Here is a 22,870-nt window from a genome sequence, read left to right as displayed (position 1 = left end):
ACTTTCATTCCTAAAGACACACCATGCAATTAAACGTAATAAATATGAAACTACGCCGTTTCTCAAATGCATTGTTTTGCGTGGCTTTTTTTCTTGGTGCGAGCGCGGCTGATTTCGTGCACATGCTAAAAACGCCTGTAACCAAGTCAAGTTACTGAAACGTCATAGCTTAAGCAATAGAGCCAGGCACTCATACGAGCACAAGTCACCTTTTTTGGAGACGGGAAAAAAGATGCCGGCAACGAAAAATCGCTCGTTAAAGCCAAGGTCGATTAGTGCCAATGCTAAAATACGTAAATATTTGGGATCACATTTCATTTCTTACCAGTGAGGAGTTTTTCAAGTCGATTTTAGATGCAGTGTCTTTTTCCGCCTAGTCGTTCACGACCTCATTCCAATATGGCACAAAGTATCAATGCGCATGCGCCGTCGCTCGCGCGTGCCTCTCATCCACGAGCCCGGGAGTGCTATTTGTTGTCTTTCAGAGATTAAAATGGCAAACTTGTCACATATTTCAACCCAATGTTTCCATTGTCCATTAGAAACAACACTAAATTAACGTATAAACAACACTTTTGCTGACTATTAGTGCCTTTATTTGAAATGTGCCCTGACTGAACATTAAAAAACGGTGGGACAACTGCCATAACCTGTTCAGGTTTTATCTGCGCGGGAATGAACGATTATTCTAGTTTATTGAAGTTCGTATCTGCTGAGAGGATTGCAAAATAATATATAATGTGGTATACAAGATTTGCCGCCCTGCCTTTGTGTTCAGTACAGAAAGTGTTTGTCCCATTGGCTAGAATGTACCATTAAAGAGAGCTTAATCTATGGCACAACTGCGCCACGCTGAGCAGCTAGTTCCACTATGTGATGCATCTTTCTGGATCCTTCTCTGTGGAAACATTTATAAATATATATATATATATATATATATATATATATATATATATATATATATATATATATATATATATATATATATATATATATATATTCACAATCTAAAAAGTATTGGACAGTGATCCTAATGAGGACAAATGCTACATTCGGAGAGAGCATGTTGCCTTCAGAATGTACATTTCTTATGCTAAACGTCTAATGAAGACTCAATTCGGCGGAATACACAATCATTCATAGTTAAGATATATTTTTTTATATAGATATATATAAGATATATAGATATATTTATATAATTCTAAGCTTATTTGGGTTTTATGGTCAATATTTTGGTAAAATCAAAAAAGCAATTTTTGGCTTCTATTGTGTCAAGATATAGCAAGAAACAAAGATACATAATTATTATACAATAATAATAATAATAAAAAACAGGACTTTGGATGTTTAGTGTATGCTTAAAATCAGGACGAGATGCAGGAGGTCATGGACTAACATTGGTCTTCATAGACTTTTTTTTTTCATTGCAACGTTGTTCAAGACGTGTTCTCAAAGTTGTGTCCACGCAGAAATGTGAGACGTGAAGGCTGTGGCAATATTGTTGCGCAATATTCAGCGGTTTCAACATTTGTTTATTACTGATGCCATTGCAACACAAGACTCGATTACACATTATTTCTTCCTGCTCTTATATATTATGGGTAATATTTCTCAGTAATCACACGCACAGCCTCAAAATAAAATAACAAATAATGTAATTACATTTGTAATATTGTTTTATACGTTAGGTTTAAAGGTGCAATATGTAATATATTTACTTTACTAAAGCACAAAATTATCATAATATGTTATCATAGATTTAGGAAACATGCTAAGCTGAAATACTGGCTTCTCCGAAAACAATGCTACAGCCAGTATATTCTACTTTGAAATATCAGTTCTGGGCCGGAATTTCTGTTTGTGTTTTGGCCTGTGTGATCCCGCCCACGGTCCGTTTCCAAATAGTATTTCGACATCCGCATTGCCAGATTTGAAACAAGTTAGCGGAAAAACACAGCACGCTGAAGCCATGGAAGCCAGCTATACATCTAGCTAACATTGACAGAGTTACAAAAAAAATCCACATGAGCCGATTTTTAATTTGCAAACAATAAATTAGCTGATCAATTTACAGTGTAATTTGAGCTTGCCATTGTCAGTTTGCTCATTCCTGTTGCATGTCCTCAACCAGGCAACCCGCGTTTGCTTCGAGTCTGGGGAGGAAGGGGCGGTGGAGACAACTCTCCCCGATATTTTTTAATTTTGGACTGCAGTATCCATTTTAAACGTTTGATGTAAATGTTACATATTGCTCCTTTAACCATAATTCCAAATTGGAGAGATTATAATCAACATGTCAGTTTCAAATTTGGAGAGTAAAACAAAGGCAACACAGGGTCATAGGTCATCAACTTTATTTATACATATTACAATGGTATTGTAATTATTGTAAATTTACTACTGTGTAGTGTATTAGGTACAATTAAAGGAATATTCTAGGTTCAATGGAAATTCAATCAACAGCCTTTGTAGCACAACATTGATAACCACAGAAATTAATTTCGACTCGTCCCTCCTTTTCTTTAAAAGAAGCAAAAATCTGGGTTACAGTGAGGCACTTACAATAGAAGTGAATTGGGCCAATCTGTAAACAATACTGTATAGCCACAAGATGTGAACAATATGCATGTTAACATGATTTTAGTGATAAAATCGCTTTTTTATTTTTTCTGTGTAAAGTTTGCTGCCACGATGATGTAACGTGGTACACTCTAAAACGACCTTAAAATTGTTGATTTAAACTTAACAGCTCAAATAATAGACAACTTTTAATAGAATAAATAATGTAAGTGCTTTTATAAAAGTTCTGCCTTTTAAAACCTCAAAAAATTGGCCCAATTTCACTTTCACTGTAATGATGATTTAGCATTTTTTTTCTCCTTAATTTGGAATCCCCAATCCCCAGTGCGCTCTTAAGTCCTTGTGGTGGCATAGTGACTCGTCTTAATCCTGGTGGCAAAGAACAAATCTCAGTTGCCTCCGTGTCTGAGACCGTCAAACCAAGCATCTTATCACATGGCTTGTTGAGTGATTTACCATAGATACGTAGCGTGTGTGGAGGCATCATGCTATTCTCTGCAGCATGTTACACCATATGACTCTACCCTCCCTAGCAACCAGGCCAATTTGGTTGCTTAGGAGGCCTGGCTGGAGTTACTAAGCACACCCTGGATTTGAACTCATGACCTCAGGGGTGGTAGTCAGCGTCAATACTTGATGAGCTACCGAGGCCCAAATTTTTTTTAAAAGAAATATATTTTGTGATAATCAACATCGTCACAAATTCTGTTGATTAATCTTAAATGAACTCACAATATTCCTTTATCAATTATAACAAAAAAAATAATTATAAATTAAAATTGTATACGTTACAATCTTACAACCTAACATTCTTTAGTTATTGTCTCCCTCTCCTTACTGGCAGCTCAGACAGCTGGATTGATGACTGGACTGCTAAAAAAAGAAATACATAACATTAGTATAGTGCTGACACTACTCTATTGCACCTAAAACATTTAAACATCTTTTTATTTTATTTTAGGCCTTTGATGGGACAGGAGAGTGCAGAAGTGACAGAAAATGATAGTAAGAAGAGTGGAAGTGCTACATGTCAGAGTATGTTCAGGGCACGTCTCAGACTATTTATGATGAGAAGAGGTCCAGTGAAGCATCCTGTACATGTGGAATATCTGGTCACTGTAAAATTAAAAATGTCAAACTTAGTGTTATATCTATACCAGCTGTACAGTACATTAAACAATACAAGAGCACTCACACTGATTCATGTATAGCTGATCAATGTAAAATTACATTACACAACAGTTAGTTCAAGTCCTCGATGCTTCAAATGTTTGTGCACATGCCGTTTCAAATCAGTTTGAGAGCTTTGCATAAAGCGTGTGGTCAACTTTAATTTCATTGTGTAGTGTACAGTTACAGAGCCCATGAAATGCAGTTGTTTTCGCATATCCCAACTAAGCTGGGGTCAGAGCGCAGGGTCAGCCATGAAACAGCACCCCTGGTGCAGATAGGGTCAAGGGCCCAACAGTGATATCTTGGCGGTGCTGGGGCTTGAACCCCCGACCTTTTAGTCAGTAACCCAGAGCCACCTACATTTAGTGAATATTTCTGTTACATCAATATGCCAGTAGGTGGCAACAAATGACCATCTTTTATTGAGAATATAAAGTTGTAAATCTATTCATGTCAGATTGTAAGGACTTCTGTTTATCAGATTGACATGCTTGTATAAAAAAAAAAAACTTTGAACAATGTCCATCATCTGAAAGGCAAGCAATTGTGTTTATAATTGTAAAATCACCATGGGATGCTTTTTAAACATGCCATCTATGTTGTTTTTGTGTACAAAACTAATTTCAAACATCTCTCTCTCTCGCTCTCTCTCTCTATGTATATATATATATATATATATATATATATATAGAGAGAGAGAGCGAGAGAGAGAGAGATGTTTGAAATTAGTTTTATATATATATACATTAAGACACACAAGTTTATTATATATATATTTTCAAAATAATGCAACAATACTTTGGCGTTAATCAGGACTTGAACTATGTTCCTGACTCCACACTTGCACTCTTGGTGCTACAAGAATGTTTGGAAGCTTGTTGTCCATAAGACCCACCTGCATCTGTCAAACGCTTTGCACGTGCCAACCTTGCACATGCAGAAATGCTCACAATCGTGATTGCCAGGGCAAAACATTTGCACTTAACGCGGATGCAGGGGCGGAGCCAGGAGTCTTTCAAAAGGGTGGCCAGGCAGGGGCAAGCGATCAGTCTGTGGTGGCACAGAAATGTTCGGGCAGCATTTTTATATCGTCGGACTGTTCAGGTGGGGTGAGTGGATACAATGACACCCAGGACGGAGAGGTTTGGCAACCTGGGTGTGCACACATAACTAAATTGTGCCACAAAATGACAAAAAAAAGACTAAAATAGCAATTGCGAGTGGGAGTGGGGTGGCCAATGGGGTGGCCACGACCACCCCTGGCCACCTCCTAGCTCCGCCACTGCGTGGATGTTTACAAGGATTTATACAGTAGGCACTTATATGTTGCAGCACTGATATAAAAATGCAAACTTAGAAACTGAGGTCATAAGAGCCCACAGTTACAGATTCATGCTGAAAATGAATGAGTATCACCATGATACAGACAAGCCCACAATGTCACAATCTCTAAAATTGACCTCACAATGTTTTCTTAAGTTTGAGCTGCAATTTTAATCTTGAAATATATCCTTGTCTTGGTGTAAAATGAAGCCATTGTGTGGATTAAATACATTTAGATTTTTCAAGCTTGCTCCTAGTGTTGAACACGACTCGAGTGACGCATTTATTAACACTTAAAACCAGTACTGTAACGACAGGAATGCTATTCATTGTAACAAATTAAAAGTAAAAATATTTCATCCGAAATTTACTTGAGTAAGAATGAAAAGTACCCCCCATGAAACATACTCATAAAAGTAATTTTTTTCAAAAAAGTTCCTCAAGTAAATGTAACGAACTAAATGTAGTGCGTTACTACCCACCTCTGTTGTTGTGCTGTACTGATAGACTGAACACCCAGGCAGGTGAATGCTCTGCTTTTGCGATCCACGAAGGTATATCTTCTCCCTCCTAAGGAATATGATTCATAACAGCTAATTAAACATTATACATAATTGTCACTAGAGGGCGAAATGCAACTGTCAAATCCACAGGTCGGAGAGAGTGAAACGGGAGTGTTTTCGCCTGTCAGCCATTGATGCTCTATGGCATTTAAGGATGGATTTAGGCTAATTATTATGTTTCTGTTCCACCTTTTCACACATTATTTGATGGAAGATTAGTTCAGACATACATAAAACTTCTTGCTACAACAACAACTCATATTTTTGGCTTAACTGCATTTCCACATAAGATACTCATTGCGACATCCCACTGAAAATGTCACAAAACAAATCATTAAAAATTGACAGAAAAGGCTGAATATCCACTTTAAGATACACCAATATTAATAATTACAGGGACGTGTAACGTCTTACAAATTCAAATAAAACATAGGCCTAATACCAAAATTGAATTGCTGGGTATTTGTTTATTTGAACAATATAAATTCAAACATTACATTGGCACATTTTAAACATTTGAACTCCCACATTATAGGTTTTGTTTCAGTATTTACTAATTTTATTTAGCTGACGCAGAAATGAAAAGCAATACTCGCATATCATCGATGAATCACGGCAGATCTGCTTCAGACGGCCTAACTGTCAATTGAAATTTACATGGAAATTTGCGCTTCAGGACAGTGACTGTACAGTATGTTGTACAGTGGTAGTCAACACAACTCAAAAAGATGGTAAAATAACAACGTTGTGACAGTGTGGTGACAACCTTCATCACACAATGTAAAATAGCCAACCTTTTGGCCATGTCGTCGCAACGTAGGTAGAAGGTTGACAACGTTGAGACAATGTTCTGTGTTTGCTGGACAATTGTTTTTTTATATTATAATTTCATTGATTAAAAAAACAAAACATAACATAGACACACAGAATCAAGTTATATCAAATTATATATCCCTCCCTATGAACATATTATAGAGCAGATGATGCTCTGTAAATATCTAAAGAATTGAGACCTGGGAATCCCAAAATTATTAACGTAACCGTATTAACCTCTGTCACAATCTACTCTGTCCAGCAGAAAGGGGACTTATTAATACATAATTTTGGGTTCAGCCATATGCTCGAAGCAGCATTTATTTCCAAATTAAACACTCTGGACACTTTTGTCCAAATCGGTGCAAATGCGAGATAATGGGTGTAACTGTTGTAACCTCCATTCCCCGATGGAAGGAACGAGACGTTGTGTCGATTGTAGTGACACAAGGGGTCTCTTCTGAGAGCCTTGCGTACCTCTAAACTTGAACTTGAGAAAAGGCCAATGTCAAGTTGGCAGACAGAATTTGCATGCCCCGCCCCAGACATACGGGTATAAAGGTAACGGGCGAGCGAATGCCAGACAGGTTTTCACTGAGGAGCCGAGAATATGGTTTCAGTGGTAGGGATAGTGATGTGGCAAGGGGAACACAACGTCTCGTTCCTTCCATCGGGGAATGGAGGTTACAACAGTAGGGGCAAGTTAGTAGTAGGGGAAATAGGCCAGAACTTCCTATTCAATACAAAACCAGGGAGGGGCTCTCTCCGGCGGAAACAACCAATAGGCCGCAGGGTCTGAGACCGAATGCATAATAATAAAACTAAATCTTGGATAGGTCTAGCCCACATTTGTCAATCGGCCTCTGCAATTTACTGAAATGTAATCTGGGACATTTACCATTCCAAATGAAGGACTTCGCTATGCTATCAAATTGCTTGAAATAATCGAGGGGTACATCTATAAGGAGAGATTGTAGCAGGTTGTTGAATTTTAGAATACAATTAAGTTTTTTTAACCTTCCCAATCATAGATAAATGTAATGATGCCCACCTGCCCACATCGCTCGAAAACCTTTTTATTAAATGGTCAGAATTATCTATAACTAAATCACACAAATTTGCTGGGAATAAAATACCCAAATACTTAATGCCACTGGAAGGTGCCCAGCTAAAAAAGCTGTTACTGGGAAGTACGCTGTCGGAGCCAAAGCTTTGGATTTAGACCAATTAACTCTGTATCCTGAGAATAATTCTGTGGAGGCAAGGCATAGATCTAGTGGGGTTGGAGAAGAATAGTAAAATATAATCTGCATAACGCAAAGGCTTATGTGCCACACCTCCCGCGATCAACCCTGGAAAATCATCCTCCTTTCTTATCGCGGCTGCTAATGGTTCCAGGGTAAAACAGAACAATAATGGGGAAAGAGGGCAACCCTGCCAGGTGTCCCTATACAGAGTAAAATAATTGGAAAATAATACATTTGTTTGTACTTCCAATACCAGGTGTCTAACTTAATCCATCCAATAAAAATATTCCCAAACCCGTATATTTCTAAAATCTTAAAAAAGATAATCCCATTCTACAATATCAAACACCTTTTCAGCATAAAGTGAGATGATATTGATGAAACACCTAATGTTATCAGAAGAGTTGCGTCCCCGAATAAACCCACCTGATCTATATGTATAAGATATGTCATAACTTTACTTATTCGGTTAGCCAAAATTGGAGCCAAAAGTGGAGCCAGTTCTGTTGCATTAGATCTAAAAAATACAGTGGAAAAGCCATCTGGCCATGGAGCATTGCCTGTACGCAAGGCCTTAATTACCTCGCCAAGCTCCTCCAAAGTTATCTCAGAATCAAGAGAATTGTTTAGCACAGTCATCAGTTTAGGGAGATCTAATGGTTCCAGAAAGTTTCTAATATCCTCATCAGTAAACAAGGATGTGGAACTATAGAGATCAAGATTCTTAAAAAGCATTATTAATATCAATGGCTGAGGTAAATATTTCACCACCATCAGATTTCACTGAGGGAATGGTAGAAAAGATTATCTGCTTTATATATCTAGCCAAAAGCTTCCCTGCTTTGTCTCCCAACTCAAAGTCTGACTGTCTTGCCCTGAATAGCCAAAACTCCACCTTCCGGGAGAAAATAGTATTATATCTGTATTTCAATTGGCTCAATTCAATCGGCTCAAGATCTCCATGAGTTCTCGTGCTTTTTCAACTGATGAAAAAAATGTATTGTCCCTACCAGATGGGTTCAAAAGTCTCCAAATATCTGTAAGACCAAGATTTTTAAACATAATGTGAAGTGTCAATGTTGCTCTAGGGGGCTTACACACTTTTGCTTCACTATGATCAAGGACAGAGTCCATCAATAGATTAAAGTCTCCTCCCAATATTATATCATGAGGGGTGCCAGCGGCTTGCAACACCCCTTCATCTGCATCATCAGCATTAGGTGTGTAAATATTAGCCAAAATAAAACTTTGCCCCTGAATTTCTGCTAAAACAATAATGACTCTTCCTAATTTATCTTTAATGTGTTTGAGACATTTGAATTGTAGATATTTACTTATCAGTGTAATGACTCCCTGCTCTTGAGTCAGAATTTTCAGCTTCCTGTGGGGAAAGAAGTTTAAGAAGAGAAATAACCTTCCTTCTTTTTATGGGGTGCTCCAACCCATTCACATTCCTCATGGAGAGAGACAATCGACTCATATTAACATTTAACATTTTACATATTAGAAAAACAGATTGTGTGTCAAAAATAAAAATATAAAGACCACATTCCAACAATCAAACTCCAAACCTCCCCCCGAACAAAACAAACAGAAAAAAGAAAAACGTGTGCATTAACCCCACCCACGACAGCGCCAACCGGTGTCCATCCCTCTAACCTCAAACAGTCCATGTATGCCGTGACAACTCAAAGAGACCCTGTGACAACTTTGCCATTTGATGTATTGATGTATTGCAATGTGAGTATCACAAAATAACTTTATGAAGGACATCGCTGGCTGGGGACATGTAAATACTTTACAGCCATACTTAGCATCTATTTACTTCGATTCAAGGATTGCAAGAAACTCTTACATCAATGGATCACGTTTTTCTCTTGTCGAATTCGCAAAGTCTCCTTCACTTCTCTTGCCAAATCGCTCGGGGCATCCAGGGGGGCCTCAGATTTAGCATGTGTCTTTTAATGTCTCCAGAGCCCGAGGATTTTGAATTCTTTGACATATTGTCTTCCTAGAACATTTAAGGATCAGGGTGCATCGAACCTCATCTGTTTATGACATAAAAAGTATTAAAACTAGTAAAGCGTGCAGAGCTCGCAGTTCACACGTCCGAACCTCGCATGGCGTCACGTAATAACTGCTGGTCTATTGTTAAAATTAGTCATCACCAAAGCTTCTCTTTAAAAGAAAACTAAAATGTTTGTAATCAGAATTTATAGACTATTAGTGAGCTGCACACACACAAAACATTAACATTTCCTCACGCTTATTATCTAATCTCTTTGATATAACATGCATATTTCTGCAGGCTATGTTCTATATAATCTTTGTCTTTAATTCTGTTTGCTGAAATGCCTTTTTAAATCACATCCGCTAGATGGCAGTAGTTTCCAACCTTATAAACCTGTTTAAAGGAATTGGTCACCCAAAAATGAACATTCTCTGATCATTTACTCACCCTCATCCCACCCCAGATGTGTATGACGTTCTTTCTTCTGCAGAACACAAACAAAGATTTTAGAAGACTACCTCAGCTCTGTAGGTCCATACAATACAAGTGAATAGTAACCAGAACTTTAAAGCTCCAAAAAGCACATAAAGGCAGCATAATGGTCATCCATACGACTCCAGTGGTTAAATTATTATCTTCAAAAGTGATATCATAGGGTTGTGTGAGAAACAGATAAATGTTTAAGTCTTTCTTTTTTTTTTTTTATTATAAATCTCCACCTTTAACCAGCCCAGACCACCAGGTTTTGATATGCAAATAATGTTTATCCCCCCATAAAACAAATGAAAAGTTGATATTTATAGTAAAAAAGGACTTAAACATTGATCAGTTTCTCACCCACACTAGTCACATCGCTTTTGAAGACATTAACCACTGGAGTCGTATGGATTATTTTTATGCTGCCTTTATGTGCTTTTTGGAGCTTCAAAGTTCTGGCCACCATTCACGTGCATTGAATTGTGCTACAGGGTTGAGATATTTCTCTAAAATCTTAATTTGTTTTCTGCAGAAGAAAGTTATACACATCTGGGATGACATTAGGGTGAAAAATTATGATATTTTTTTCATTTTTAGGTGAAAAATGTTTTTTTTTTTGGGTTGTCCTTTAAGAAGCTATGATAGGTGGTGATGGCTTAGCACTGAACAAACAATACTTTAAAACAGACCTGGCACTAGCTCTAAGATGTAAGTCAGGCCACTGGACTCTCCAGGTGGGCCAAGGAGTTGGAGGCTCATGGGTGTGATTGGAAAGATGGGCCAAGTTTATGATTGGGTGGACGAGGCCCCCCTGTGTTTGGCCGTCCTGCTGTAAAACTGCACTGAACTGTAAAGCTATAATAGATTAATATGGAATTCCCTTTAAACAGTGCAAGAAGCTTTCAGAATATTTCTGTGATTTTAATCATTTACTTTTTTAATAAAAGTGGTGGCTAATTTCAAAGATACCACAGATGGCGTAATGAGAGTAAGGTGTTTTGGCTGAAACTATGATTAATGTGACAATTTTTGTGAGAGATGAAGGGGCCTCCACTTCAACACAACAATCAGGCAGAAGTCAAAATTAAAATTCAAGATACATTTAATGGTGTGGAGTTCTGAGGAGTAAATTCAGTAAAAAAAGAAGAGCATTATTACCTCCAATACCAACAACTGTTCAGAACAATATACATATATCTTTATATACAGTATCATATTTGATTAAAATACCAACATTAAATAACTGTATCTTTATACTCTCACTTGCTTAGCACCACCAATATACTATACCAACATACTACCTATTACAGTACCATAACTGTAACTCTTTTTATGAACAAGATGTCTATCAAGACTTTTCATATTGCAGAGGTTTCATATGAGAGTCTAAAATACGCGGCCTTCTTAAACCTCCATGAATTATAGACACATACTGAAAAAACACTATTTTGTGCATGCTCAGCAGAGCCTATGCTCAGCTCCCACTGGTGAAATCAGCATCTTAAAATTAAAATGTACACAGTAGAAATGGTTTCACATAAGCAAGAGAGGATAACTTGCAAAAAGCCTAAACATCCCACAAACAAATCTTAGTATGAGATTCTATTAACAAATGAGAGTCAACTTGCCCTACACATTGGGTGTATGAGAATGCACAAAGAGGATTCAGGGGTGTTAAGAAGGCCACTATTCAATCAAACCGCAAAGTCCCAGCATATTAAACTTAACACCACAAAGAGCTGCGATATACAGTCCCTTTCTTTAAGGTTTTGAGTCCCTTTTCATCAGTTTGAGTTTGTATGTGTGTGTGAATGGAAATAAGGTTCATTTATATCACAAAAAGTGTGTTCATATTTCTATGTTAAGGATATTACTATAACTAATATAGTAACATCATCATATAAAGTTCAAAATGATTTAAAGTTTTTATTTTGTGAACGATGAAGACATAAACATATCCAGAAAGAATAACAAGTGTAACACTGGTTGAACTCCTGGCTCCTGTATGCCCTTTTTGCTTTGAGTGGGTAGGTCTGGAGGGCTTGGCCAAAACCCAGTCTAAACCTCTCATTTTCCCATAATGGTCTCCATTTCTGGGTTAATGAAAGAGAAGCAATCAAAGACTGTCTGGTCCATGGAATCTATCAGGGTCTTGTCACCGTGAGAGAGACGGGCCTTTTCACTGAGGAACTCCCGGTCAAAGTTGCTACAGTCGTTGGGGGATTTCTGCAATTAGAGGAACAGAGATCTTGTCACTCGGCATCTCTTAAGGAGTCACAGGTTTTATGATAAAAAAGACTGTTAAAGGGGATCATAGCATAGTTTTTTTTATGTATTCGGGAGGAGCTCTCTTATCTAGGCCTGCCAATCTTATCTCAAGGATATATAAGTGGCTGCTTCCCTCACACCGGTGATGATACTTCCGGCATACCTCCAACTCCCCATCTTCAACTTTTTATTTCAAAATGACTATACCAAAATTGTATTTCAGTATGAATCATACAGTGAACTGTGTTTAAAACATTGGTCTAGAAATGTATAGCCATAGACTTCCGTCACATTTTGAGTGGGCAACAGTTTCACTAGATTTTGTTAAAATAATTGTCAGAATCTTACCACTTTTGGCTTAAATGGTGGATTGACCTCTCGTTTCTCCAGCGCAGTCCAATTGATTGTCTTGAAGAAGGCATGTCCACGGATATTGCCAACAACACCAAGTCGTCGGGTCGGATCTCGCTCAAATAACTGTTCAAAAAGTGCACAGATTTCAATTTTGAACACATAAATAAATAAAATGGTTTCATGATGAGTCAGTGCAAGTAAACTAAAAGGGTTCATTAACCCCAAAAATGTTAAATTGTCTCCTCATTTACTCAACCTCAAGACATCTCAGATGTGTATGACTTTCTTTCTTCAGCAGAACACAAACACAGATTTTTAGAAGAATATCACAGCTCCGTAGGTCCATACAAAGCAAGTGAATGGTGGCCAGGACATTGAAGATCAAAAAGGCAGAAAAGGCAGGATAAAAATAATCCATAAAACTACAGTGTCTAATCAATGACATCTAAAGTGATCTTATCGGTTTTGGGTGAGAACAGGCCAAAATTTAACTCACAAAATGTAAATATTTCACTGTAAATCTTGACAGCAGTCTCCTTGGCCATCATAATTTCAAGCCAGATTACATTTCCTATAGCGCCATCTAGTGCTCTGCGCATGAGTAAACCACTAGGTCATGATAGTGACTAGAGAGTGCAATGGCAAGATGTACAGTGAAAAAGGAGTCACATTTTGGTCTGTTCTCACCTAATACGATTTGATTGCTTCAGAAGACATTGATTAATCAACTGGAGTCAAATGGATTACTTTAATGCTGCTTTTATTTACTTTTTTGGAATTAAAAGATCTGGCCACCATTCACTTGCTTTGTAAAGACCTACAGAGCAGAGATATTCTTCTAAAGATCTTTGTTTGTGTTCTACAGAAGATTCACATACACATTTGGGATGGCATGAGGGTGAGTAAATGATCAAATTATTTTCATTTTTGGGTGAACTATCCCTTTAAGATTGTATAAAATAGGATCATACTTTCTCCAGCAGGTCTTTGGCTTCCTTGGTAATCCAACGTGGGTAGTGAGGTGCATCCATGCGGATGGACTCGAACAGCTCGTCCTCATCATCGCCCTGGAATGGCGACTGGCCGATCAGCATCTCAAAGAGCAGCACGCCGAACGACCACCAGTCCACAGAGAAAGTGTACTTCTGCCCCAGCAGGATCTCAGGAGCAATGTAATCTGGTGTACCACAAAACGTGGTGGCTCGGTTTTCTCCAAGCATGTTCTCTTTGCACATTCCAAAGTCTGCAATCTTAATATGGCCACCTTTGTCCAGCATCACATTGTCCAGCTTCAAATCCCTGAGTAGGTAGGGACAGATGTATAAAATTCAAGAAAATAAAAGAAAATACTTTCTACACATTGAAATGTCAACAGACCACATTTCTTGAAAATCTTACCTGTATATAATGCCTTTTGAGTGGAGAAACTGTAGTCCACAGATGATTTCAGCAGAATAGAACCTGTGACAGAAAACAGATAAGCATAACCTTCATAAGTAGGACTTGCCATCATTGCAATCAGTTTTGTCATTATTGCAAGTCAACTTTTTTTTTGACTAGTGAATTAATATATAAATACAAACAGGCGTTCTAATTGTTGAATTTTAAAGGAATATTCTAGGTTAAAATGTAAGCTCAATCGACAACATGGCACAGTTTCAGTTAATGATCACAGAAAATAATATCAATGTGTCACTCATTATAAAAACAAACAAAAAACTAGTTTACAGTAATGCACCTATTTATAATAAAATAAAACTGATTAAAATGTGTATTTTTAACATTTATTCCACTGCTTGACAACTGCCCCATAGACTTCCACTGTAAACACATTTTTTGCATGTTTTCAATAACAGAGTTGTGTTGATATTGTTTTCTTTGGTAACCAACAGCACATCACATAAGCTGTCGATAGAACTTCCTTTAAAATTAATAAAAGAAAATTCCTTAATGGATGTAAAAGACAATGGCTGATATTTCACAATAATAATAATAATTATTATGTTTTTTTTTTAATTGGATGCATTTCCTGAGTACAGGAGAGGGGGGAAAAAAGCAGTTCTTTGCTCTTTGGAGAGAAAGCTAATAAGAGTGCATTTCACTCACGTGGCTCTGTACAAATCAAAACGGCCCTTATCCTGAATGTGGAACATCAGATCTCCTCCATTCAGATATTCCATAACAAAGAATAAGTGCTCCTATTAATAAACACATGGATCAGCATCATTATAAAGAGAGAGAGAGAGAGAGAAAGAGAGACAAAATCCTTCACACACACACAAAACAATACCATTTCAAATAGTTTTAAACAAACCTATCATGTTTAGAGATTTTAAAAAGCCTGTCAAATGAGGCTGACAGCAAGGCAATTTTTACATACAATAACACTGAGATTCTCATGTAGTTCCCCATTGTAAAAGAGTTCTGTACAGCCGTGGCCAAAAGTATTCGCAGTGACATACATTTTGTGTTTTGCAAAGTTTGCCTGCTTCAGTATTTGTAGATAATGTTTTCACATATTTCTATAGTATACTGGAAAACAATTATAAGTTTCATAAGTTTTAAAGGCTTTTATTGGCAAAAACACTCAATTTATGCAAAGCGTCAACATTTACAGTGTTGACCCTTGATCTTCATAACCTCTGGAATTCGCTCTGGCATGCTGGATATCAGCTTCTGGCCAAATCTGACTGATGGCGATCCATTCTTGACTTATTAGTGCTCGGATTTGATCACAATTTGAGTTCTTCTGTTTGTCCACTCGCCTTTTGAGGATTGACCACAGGTTCTCTATGGGATTAAGCTCCGGGGAGTTGCCAGGCCACGGATCCAAAATTTCAATGTAATGATCTCCGAGTCACTTCATTATCACTCTTGACTTGTGACATGGTGCTCCATCATGCTGGAAAATGCACGGATCATCACCAAATTGCTCCTGGATCGTTGGGAGAAGTTGCTCTTGCTGGATGTTTTGATACCATTCTTTATTCATGGCAGTGTTTTGAGCGAGCCCACTCCCTTGGATGAAAAGAAACCCCACACATGGATGGTCTCAGGATGCTTCACGGTTGGCACGACACAGGACTCATGTTAGCGTTCACCTTTTCTTCTCCAGACTATCGATTTTCCAGATGTCCCAAACAGTCGGAAGGGGACTTCATCATAGAAAATATCTTTGCACCAATCTTCTGCTGTCCAATCCTTGCACTTCCTGCAGAATTCCAGTCTGTCCTTGATGTATTTCTTGGAGAGAAGTGACTTCTTTGCTGCCCTTCTTGACACCAGGCCATTGTCCAAAAGTCTTTGCCTCACTGTGCGTGCAGATGCACTCACACCAACCTGCTGCCAATATTGAGCAAGCTCTGCACTGGTGGTGACACGATTCCGTAGCTGACTCCTCAGGAGGATACGGTCCTTGTGCTTGCTAGACAGTCTGGGATGTCCTAAAGTCTTCTTCACAGCAGTTGAACCTCTCTCCTTGAAGTTCTTGATTATTCGGTAAATGGTTCTTTCAGGTGCAATATTCTTTGCAGCAATTTCCTTGCATGTGAGGCCATTTTGATACAAAGTGATGATGGCTGCACGTCTTTCTTTAGAATTAACCATTGCTAACAAGAACACAATGATTGGAAGCACTTCTTCCCTCCTTTTATAGCAAATCAGTCTGCTCTTATAATCCAATCAGAATGACAGAGTGATTTCACCATGACTAGTATTCGTTCACACTTTCCCAGGTGCTGCTGATATGATTAGTGAAATTATGTTAGTTGGTTATTTTGTGCCAGCACCAAAAAAATGGGGAATTTGGGTTTTTGTGATAAAGTTCATTTTTATGACCAATGAAGCTTTTTGCAATTATTTAAAATGCATCTGATCATTCTGCACAATAATCTAGAAACAATGTGAATCAACACCACAACAACTGAAGCAGAAAACCTTGCAAAACAAACTGTATGTCACTGCCAATACTTTTGGCCATGGCTGTATATTCCCAGACAGATATGATTTTCCGAAAAGCTTTAATTTCATGTTATAGCATGAGCTCATCCCAAATGGAATGTTGCATTACTTTTTTAACATTCCATGATGTCATTTTGTTAATGGTTAATCGCAGACATGTTGACAGACAGTCACATAAACATGGCATAATGGGGGAAGTAGTCCTTCAGCATACATTACGATAATGATAAAGCTTTGCTGTAACCTTTTATTTAATTTCTGTCACAGGTAGGGATTCCACTTTGCAGTAGCACATTGCTCAGTATCTCTCAACACATTTTATTCATTTCAACTTTTAGTACAACATAATGGTTTAAAATAATAAAACATTCTATATAAAAGAACGTATGATAAAGAATATTATTATAAAAAATGCTAACAGCACTTTTGTAAGCAGGCATAGGATCTCTTGTATATATTTAATTAGTCATAGTCATGTTTTACAGAATCATATCGTTAAAATCATTTAGATAATGTTGCAACATGTTACTGAATGGAAAAAGGCAGACCTTTGTTTGAAACGTGCAGTAAAGGTGTGTGAGGAAAGGGTTATCCCAAGCCAGTGCTAACACTCTTTTCTCCACCATAGTGCATTCCACATCATCGTCCATAAGCACCACATCCTTCTTTAGGGCCTTTATTGCAAAATATTCCCCCTTTCCTTTTAGCTCCGCCAGCATCACCTAATTGGATATAAGGACTGTTTAAGGGCAGGAGGACATAAAAAAAGAAACCTTCAAGAAACCTTGTTCTCTGCTTCTTACCTTTCCAAAGCTGCCCTTGCCCAGGACCTTGAGTAACACAAAATTGCTCATGGAGAAGCGGGACTGGTGTTTGACGGTATTGCTGGGAGGGGCAGGGTTCATGTCATCCCATAGTTTTCCATACTGAGAGCCCTCCCCTATTACACACAAATAAAATTATAGGCCATTGCAAACACATAAACATACAAAAGAAAACTTTCTTTGGATTTTCATGTTTTCCTAAAGATTTATTAAAATTAAAGCTACTTTTATATTTAATAGTTTAACAGGGAGTAATATCATAGCAGGGAAGATGCAGTAATGGAAACTTACCACTAAAGTCCACTGGCATGTTTTTGTCTATGGCTTGATAGATTCCAATTTCTGACAAAGTGGGATCTGGGCGTTTTGTGGAAGATTTCTACATGGAAAATTTTACAATACTATGAACAACAGAATTTGTCTAGCTAATTTCTGGGAGTTCCATCAAGAAAACGTGACGGTGGTCAAAAATACAAATTTCCTACATATGAAAATACTTTACAACACAAAAATATAATCTTTTTGGTTTACAAAATATAAAAGTTGTTCCAGATGTTTTGAAAAAGGGCATATGAATGATGACAGAATCTTTGTGTAAGTTTGGATCATAACGGTTGAATCACTTACCAAGCTAACTTGGTTCAAAGCCTCAGCCAGGAGCTTTTGATTGATTCCACAGAGGTTGGCGACTTTAGAATGGCATTTATGATGGACATTCATACTACATTCTGGACAGAGAGAATTAAATGTATTAGATAATAAAACAGAGAGAGGTGTAGAGGAATAGTTCACCCAAAATGGAAAATGGATTAACTCACCCTCATGTTGTTCATTTGCATGAATATCATAGGCCAATAGTCCACAGCCATTCATTTTGCAATGGAATTCATCAATCTATTCGAGATTTATTTTAAGGGATTTTCTCAATGCAATCATGCTTTTGGAGTCTCACTTTGGTCATGACGTGTCATAAACAACACATTTTTAGGTCGCTGTGTCAAGTTTAAAGGATAGTTTACCCACAAATGAAAATTGTCTTGTCATTTAATCACCCTCATGCCATCCCAGATGTGTATTACTTTCTTTCTTCAGCAAAGATTTTAAGAAGAATATTTCAGCTCTGTAGGTCCTCACAATGCAAGTGAATGGTGATCAGACCTTTGTAGCTCCAAAAATCACATATCCATATGACTCCAGTGGTTAAAACCATATTCTCAGAAACTATAAAAAAGATGTGGATGAGAAACAGATAAAAATCTTAAGTCCTTTTTTTACATTAAATCTCCACATTAACATTCACTTAAATAAAGTTGAGGTGGAGATTTACGGCAAAAAAGGACTCAAATATTGTTCTGTTTCTCACCCACACATATTGCTTATGAAGATATGGATTTAAACAATGGAGTCTCATGGATTAATCTCAATGGATGTTTCTTTTATGTGATTTTTGGAGCTACAAAAGGTCTGATCACCATTCACTTGCATTCTATGGACCTACAGAGCTGAGATATTTCTAAAAATCTTTGTGTTCTACTGAAGAAAGAAAGTCAAACACATCTGGGATGGCATGAGGGCGAGTAAATGATAAGGGAATTTTCATTTTAGGGTGAACTATCCCTTTAAACACAGTTTAACACGTCTCGAGATCCCTGTATTTGGAAATGCGCTCCGTCCACCAGTGTTTGAATGCAAGAAAGCATTCTCATCTTGTGCTGTTACTAGCGTCATGCAAGCCTGGGTGTTGTTTGTTTTACAGCCGTGCATTGCCTATTCAGTTGGAGTTTCGCTTACTGCCCCCTGCTGAAAACAAGTGGTACTTCAAGCTTGAATTGCTCCGATGATAGGATATGATTAATTGCATTTTTTTATTTATGCGTTATTTTATTTTATATAATTAATCACACTGAATTAACATGTTAAATCGACAACTCTATTTTGAAGAATATCACAATCAAAAATTTCTGTACAAGAGCAGTGGAGTGCCTCAGATTTAAAACATATAAAAAACCCAAAAGCATCAAAAGTAAACCATGTGACTCGTGCGTCACATTCCACGTATTCTGAAGGCATGCAATCACTTAGACTGATGAACATTGATCAATTGATCAGTTATGGGGCGGCTGTGGCTCAGTGGGTAGAGCGGGTCGGCCACTAATTGCAGGGTTGGTGGTTCAAATCCAGGCCCACACGACTCCACATGCCGAAGTGTCCTTGGACAAGACAATGAACACCAAGTTGCTGCCAATGGCAGGCTAGCACTTGCATGGCAGCTCTGCCGCCATTGGTGTATGAATGTGTGTGTGAATGGGTGAATGGATCACAGTGTAAAGCACTTTGAATACTGTTAAGGTTAAACAGGCGCTATATAAGTGCAGACCATTTACCATCAAGCCATGTATGTAGAGCCCAAATCAAATATGGCAACAACTCAATCTCAATGGTTCTTGTGTCATGACGTCATGATATGTGTGAAGTTAATGCTACTGATGTGTCGTTTATTTGATTTGTTTCACAAAGTGATCACATGCCTTCAGAATACTTGAAATATGACGCATGATTTGCATGGACTGCTTTTATGATACATTTGGGTGCTTGTAAATCTTTAAAGTGAGTCACTATCAACTGCTATAGTATAGACATCATCAATGGCGGTATTCAATAAAATTTATACTTTTGTGTTCTTCCTAAGAAAGAAAGACATATGGGCTTGCTTCGACATAAGGGTGAATAAATAATGAAACAATTTCCATTTTTGGATGAACTATCCATTTAAAAGTAAAGAAATGAAGTAACCATTAAAAAAAAAAAAGAATCTTCCATACCTTCACACTTGAGGCCTTGTTTGACCATTCCCCAAAGAAGACTGCCGCAGTGGTCACAAAATGTTGGGCTCATGTAGTTGTGTGACTTAAAACGATGTGGCATGTCAATCTTAAAGCGCTCCTTTTGAAACTGCAGACACACAAAAAGACTATCACTACTTAACCAGACTGAGTCCAAATGGTCATGGCCATGAATGTAACTTTTTAAACCACTCATGGCGCCCTTTCCAGGAGACGTCTCTCCTCGCGGCAAGTTGTCCACAACTGCCTACAAGCACTATTGGAAACAGAACCAGCAGACAAACTTCTCGCTAAGAACAAAATAGCTTTTCTCAATGCTGTGACATTAGGCAGGTCCAACACTGTTTTGAGCAAGTCATCTACTAGTCAAAAGAAACCAAAATGGCCTTTGTGAGTTCAGTGACCCTGACACAGATGTATTCACGATGAGGCTGCTCAACTTTTATAATGTCATGGATTTCTATTGATCACTGACAGACTCTGATCTTTGCTTTGCTTGGCATTGAGAGCAGATGGACCACCCTTTTACAAGTTTCTTTTTTTCTTTTTTGAAAAGGTCTTAAAATGATGTCCTTTAGGACTCTGGCATCAGACAGCCAATCTTAGCCTTTGTACTGACCCCTGATGCAAAGAAGAGATACTGTCTGCTAACTAATGCAATCACAAAAATCTAAACTGAAGTCAAGACTAGCACATTGATAAATATAATGGAGTTAAAGGAATAGTTCACCCAAAAATTCTCTCATCATTTACTCACTCTTATGCCATCCCAGATATGTATGACTTTAAAGTAATTAAAGGAATCCATAAAACTCGATGATGCAGTGGCCAGTCAGACACTAACCTAGACTGACTGAGACTGCCAAATTGGGGAGAAAAGGGGAGAACCTCTAGTCAAGGCAGTCAGCCATATTTAATTTGATGCAAATAAAAACAAGGCTGAAGGATCTGTGCAGTCTGTTTAATAGGTTGTACTGCCGTTCTATAGGAGATATAAGGCAGTCTCAGTCACCATTAACTTCCATTGTATGCAAAAAAAGATGCAATAAAGAGAATGGAGACTGAGGCTAACATCTCCTTTTGTCTTCCAAAGAAGAAAGTCATACAGGTTTGGAACAACTTGGGTAAGTGAATGATGATAGAAGTTTCCTTTTTGGGTATAGTATTACTTTAAGGAGACACTGACGCTTACCACTGTATCTCGACTGTTGGCTGCTGTTCCTGTGCATCTTCCAATGATCATATCAATGCACTTCTTGTGAATGGCAGCATTGCATTCTGGAAAAAGGAAGGGGGCAGATACTAATGTACACTCATGGTTTGCAATCTGGGCAAATTCACAGTTTATTAAGTGCTTTATTAATTAACTTCTTTAATTAACTTGAATGGCACAAACAATCATCTTAAAAGGAGAGTTCACCCCAAAATTACTTTCTGCCATTTACTCAGCTTCCACATAAATGTTTATGTAAATTACTTTCTTTTGTGACACACAGGAGATGTAAGGCCACAGTCTCCATTCATTTTTGTTGCATATTTTTCCTTACAATAAAAGTGCATTGTGACAAACTAAACATCCTGCCAAATATCTCCTTTTTTGTTCCATAGAAGAAGTAAAGTCTTGGATCAGTTTGGAACAACATGAGAGGGAGTAAATGATAGAATAATATAGGTTGGGTGAAAATGGAAAATTCTCTCATTTACTCATGCCCTCCCAGTTGTGTATGACTTTCTTCAGTAGATCACAAATTATGATTTTTAGAAGAATATTTCAACTCTGTAGGTCCATACAATGCAAGTGAATGGGTGCCAAAATGTTACTCCAAAAAGCACAAAGGCATCATTAAAGTAATCCATACGACTCCAGTGTTTTAATCCATATATTCAGAAGAGATATGATGTGTGTGAGAAACAGATCTTTAAGATATTTAAGTCATTTTTTTAAATTGCAAAATTCTTCTCTCTTCCCAATGCGATGTGCATTAAAAGTCACCAAAATACAAGAAGAAGAATGTGAAATTAAAGTGGAGATTGCCTGAGCGGGGAGGAGAATTTATAGTTCAACCCCAATTACAAAAATGTTTTGAAAGCACTACAATTATATTATATGACATACATATAGATGACTACATTATATGATATTTTATGTAGTGAATTTGATATATATATATTTTTTTTATTTATAGTAATTTCAAATCAGATGATTGCAACACACTCCAAATAAGTTGGGATAGTCAAGTGTTTACCACTGTGAAACATCACCATTTCTTCTAATAACACTTAAGCAGTTGGGCACTGAAGACACAACTTTTAATTTAGAAAGTGGAATTTCCCCACATTCATCCATTAGGTTTTAGCTGCACAATTGTATGGGATCTTCGATGGCATATGGTGTGCTTCATAATGCGCCACGCACTCTCTATTGGAGACAGGT

At 37.6% G+C, this 22,870-nt stretch overlaps 2 protein-coding genes across 3 annotated transcripts in view; both read right to left on the bottom strand.

The window, feature by feature from the left end:
* LOC127632582 (scm-like with four MBT domains protein 1) overlaps nt 1-400 on the bottom strand; it is a 38,090-nt gene extending 37,690 nt beyond the window's left edge. For both annotated transcript variants that reach the window (XM_052111243.1, XM_052111244.1), the window contains exon 1: nt 326-400. The gene's annotated coding sequence lies outside the window, so the exon portion shown is untranslated. The remainder of the gene's footprint in view (nt 1-325) is intronic.
* Nucleotides 401-11,301: 10,901 nt separating this feature from the next.
* The window catches only part of LOC127632946 (protein kinase C delta type-like), a 38,453-nt gene continuing 26,884 nt past the window's right edge, over nt 11,302-22,870 (bottom strand). The window contains exons 6-16 of the mRNA XM_052111793.1: nt 21,629-21,714; nt 20,416-20,545; nt 18,221-18,321; nt 17,885-17,972; nt 17,573-17,709; nt 17,318-17,491; nt 14,916-15,007; nt 14,208-14,270; nt 13,781-14,108; nt 12,804-12,932; nt 11,302-12,413 (exon numbers count right to left, since the gene is read on the bottom strand). Of these exons, the coding sequence (XP_051967753.1) occupies nt 12,255-12,413; nt 12,804-12,932; nt 13,781-14,108; nt 14,208-14,270; nt 14,916-15,007; nt 17,318-17,491; nt 17,573-17,709; nt 17,885-17,972; nt 18,221-18,321; nt 20,416-20,545; nt 21,629-21,714 (1,487 nt within the window). The 3' untranslated portion in view covers nt 11,302-12,254. The remainder of the gene's footprint in view (nt 12,414-12,803; nt 12,933-13,780; nt 14,109-14,207; nt 14,271-14,915; nt 15,008-17,317; nt 17,492-17,572; nt 17,710-17,884; nt 17,973-18,220; nt 18,322-20,415; nt 20,546-21,628; nt 21,715-22,870) is intronic.

This window comes from Xyrauchen texanus, chromosome 39, assembly GCF_025860055.1.
Source record: "Xyrauchen texanus isolate HMW12.3.18 chromosome 39, RBS_HiC_50CHRs, whole genome shotgun sequence".
Lineage (NCBI taxonomy): Eukaryota > Metazoa > Chordata > Actinopteri > Cypriniformes > Catostomidae > Xyrauchen > Xyrauchen texanus.
Note: the sequence above shows the minus strand (reverse complement) of the source record. Positions and strands in the feature narration are given on the sequence as shown.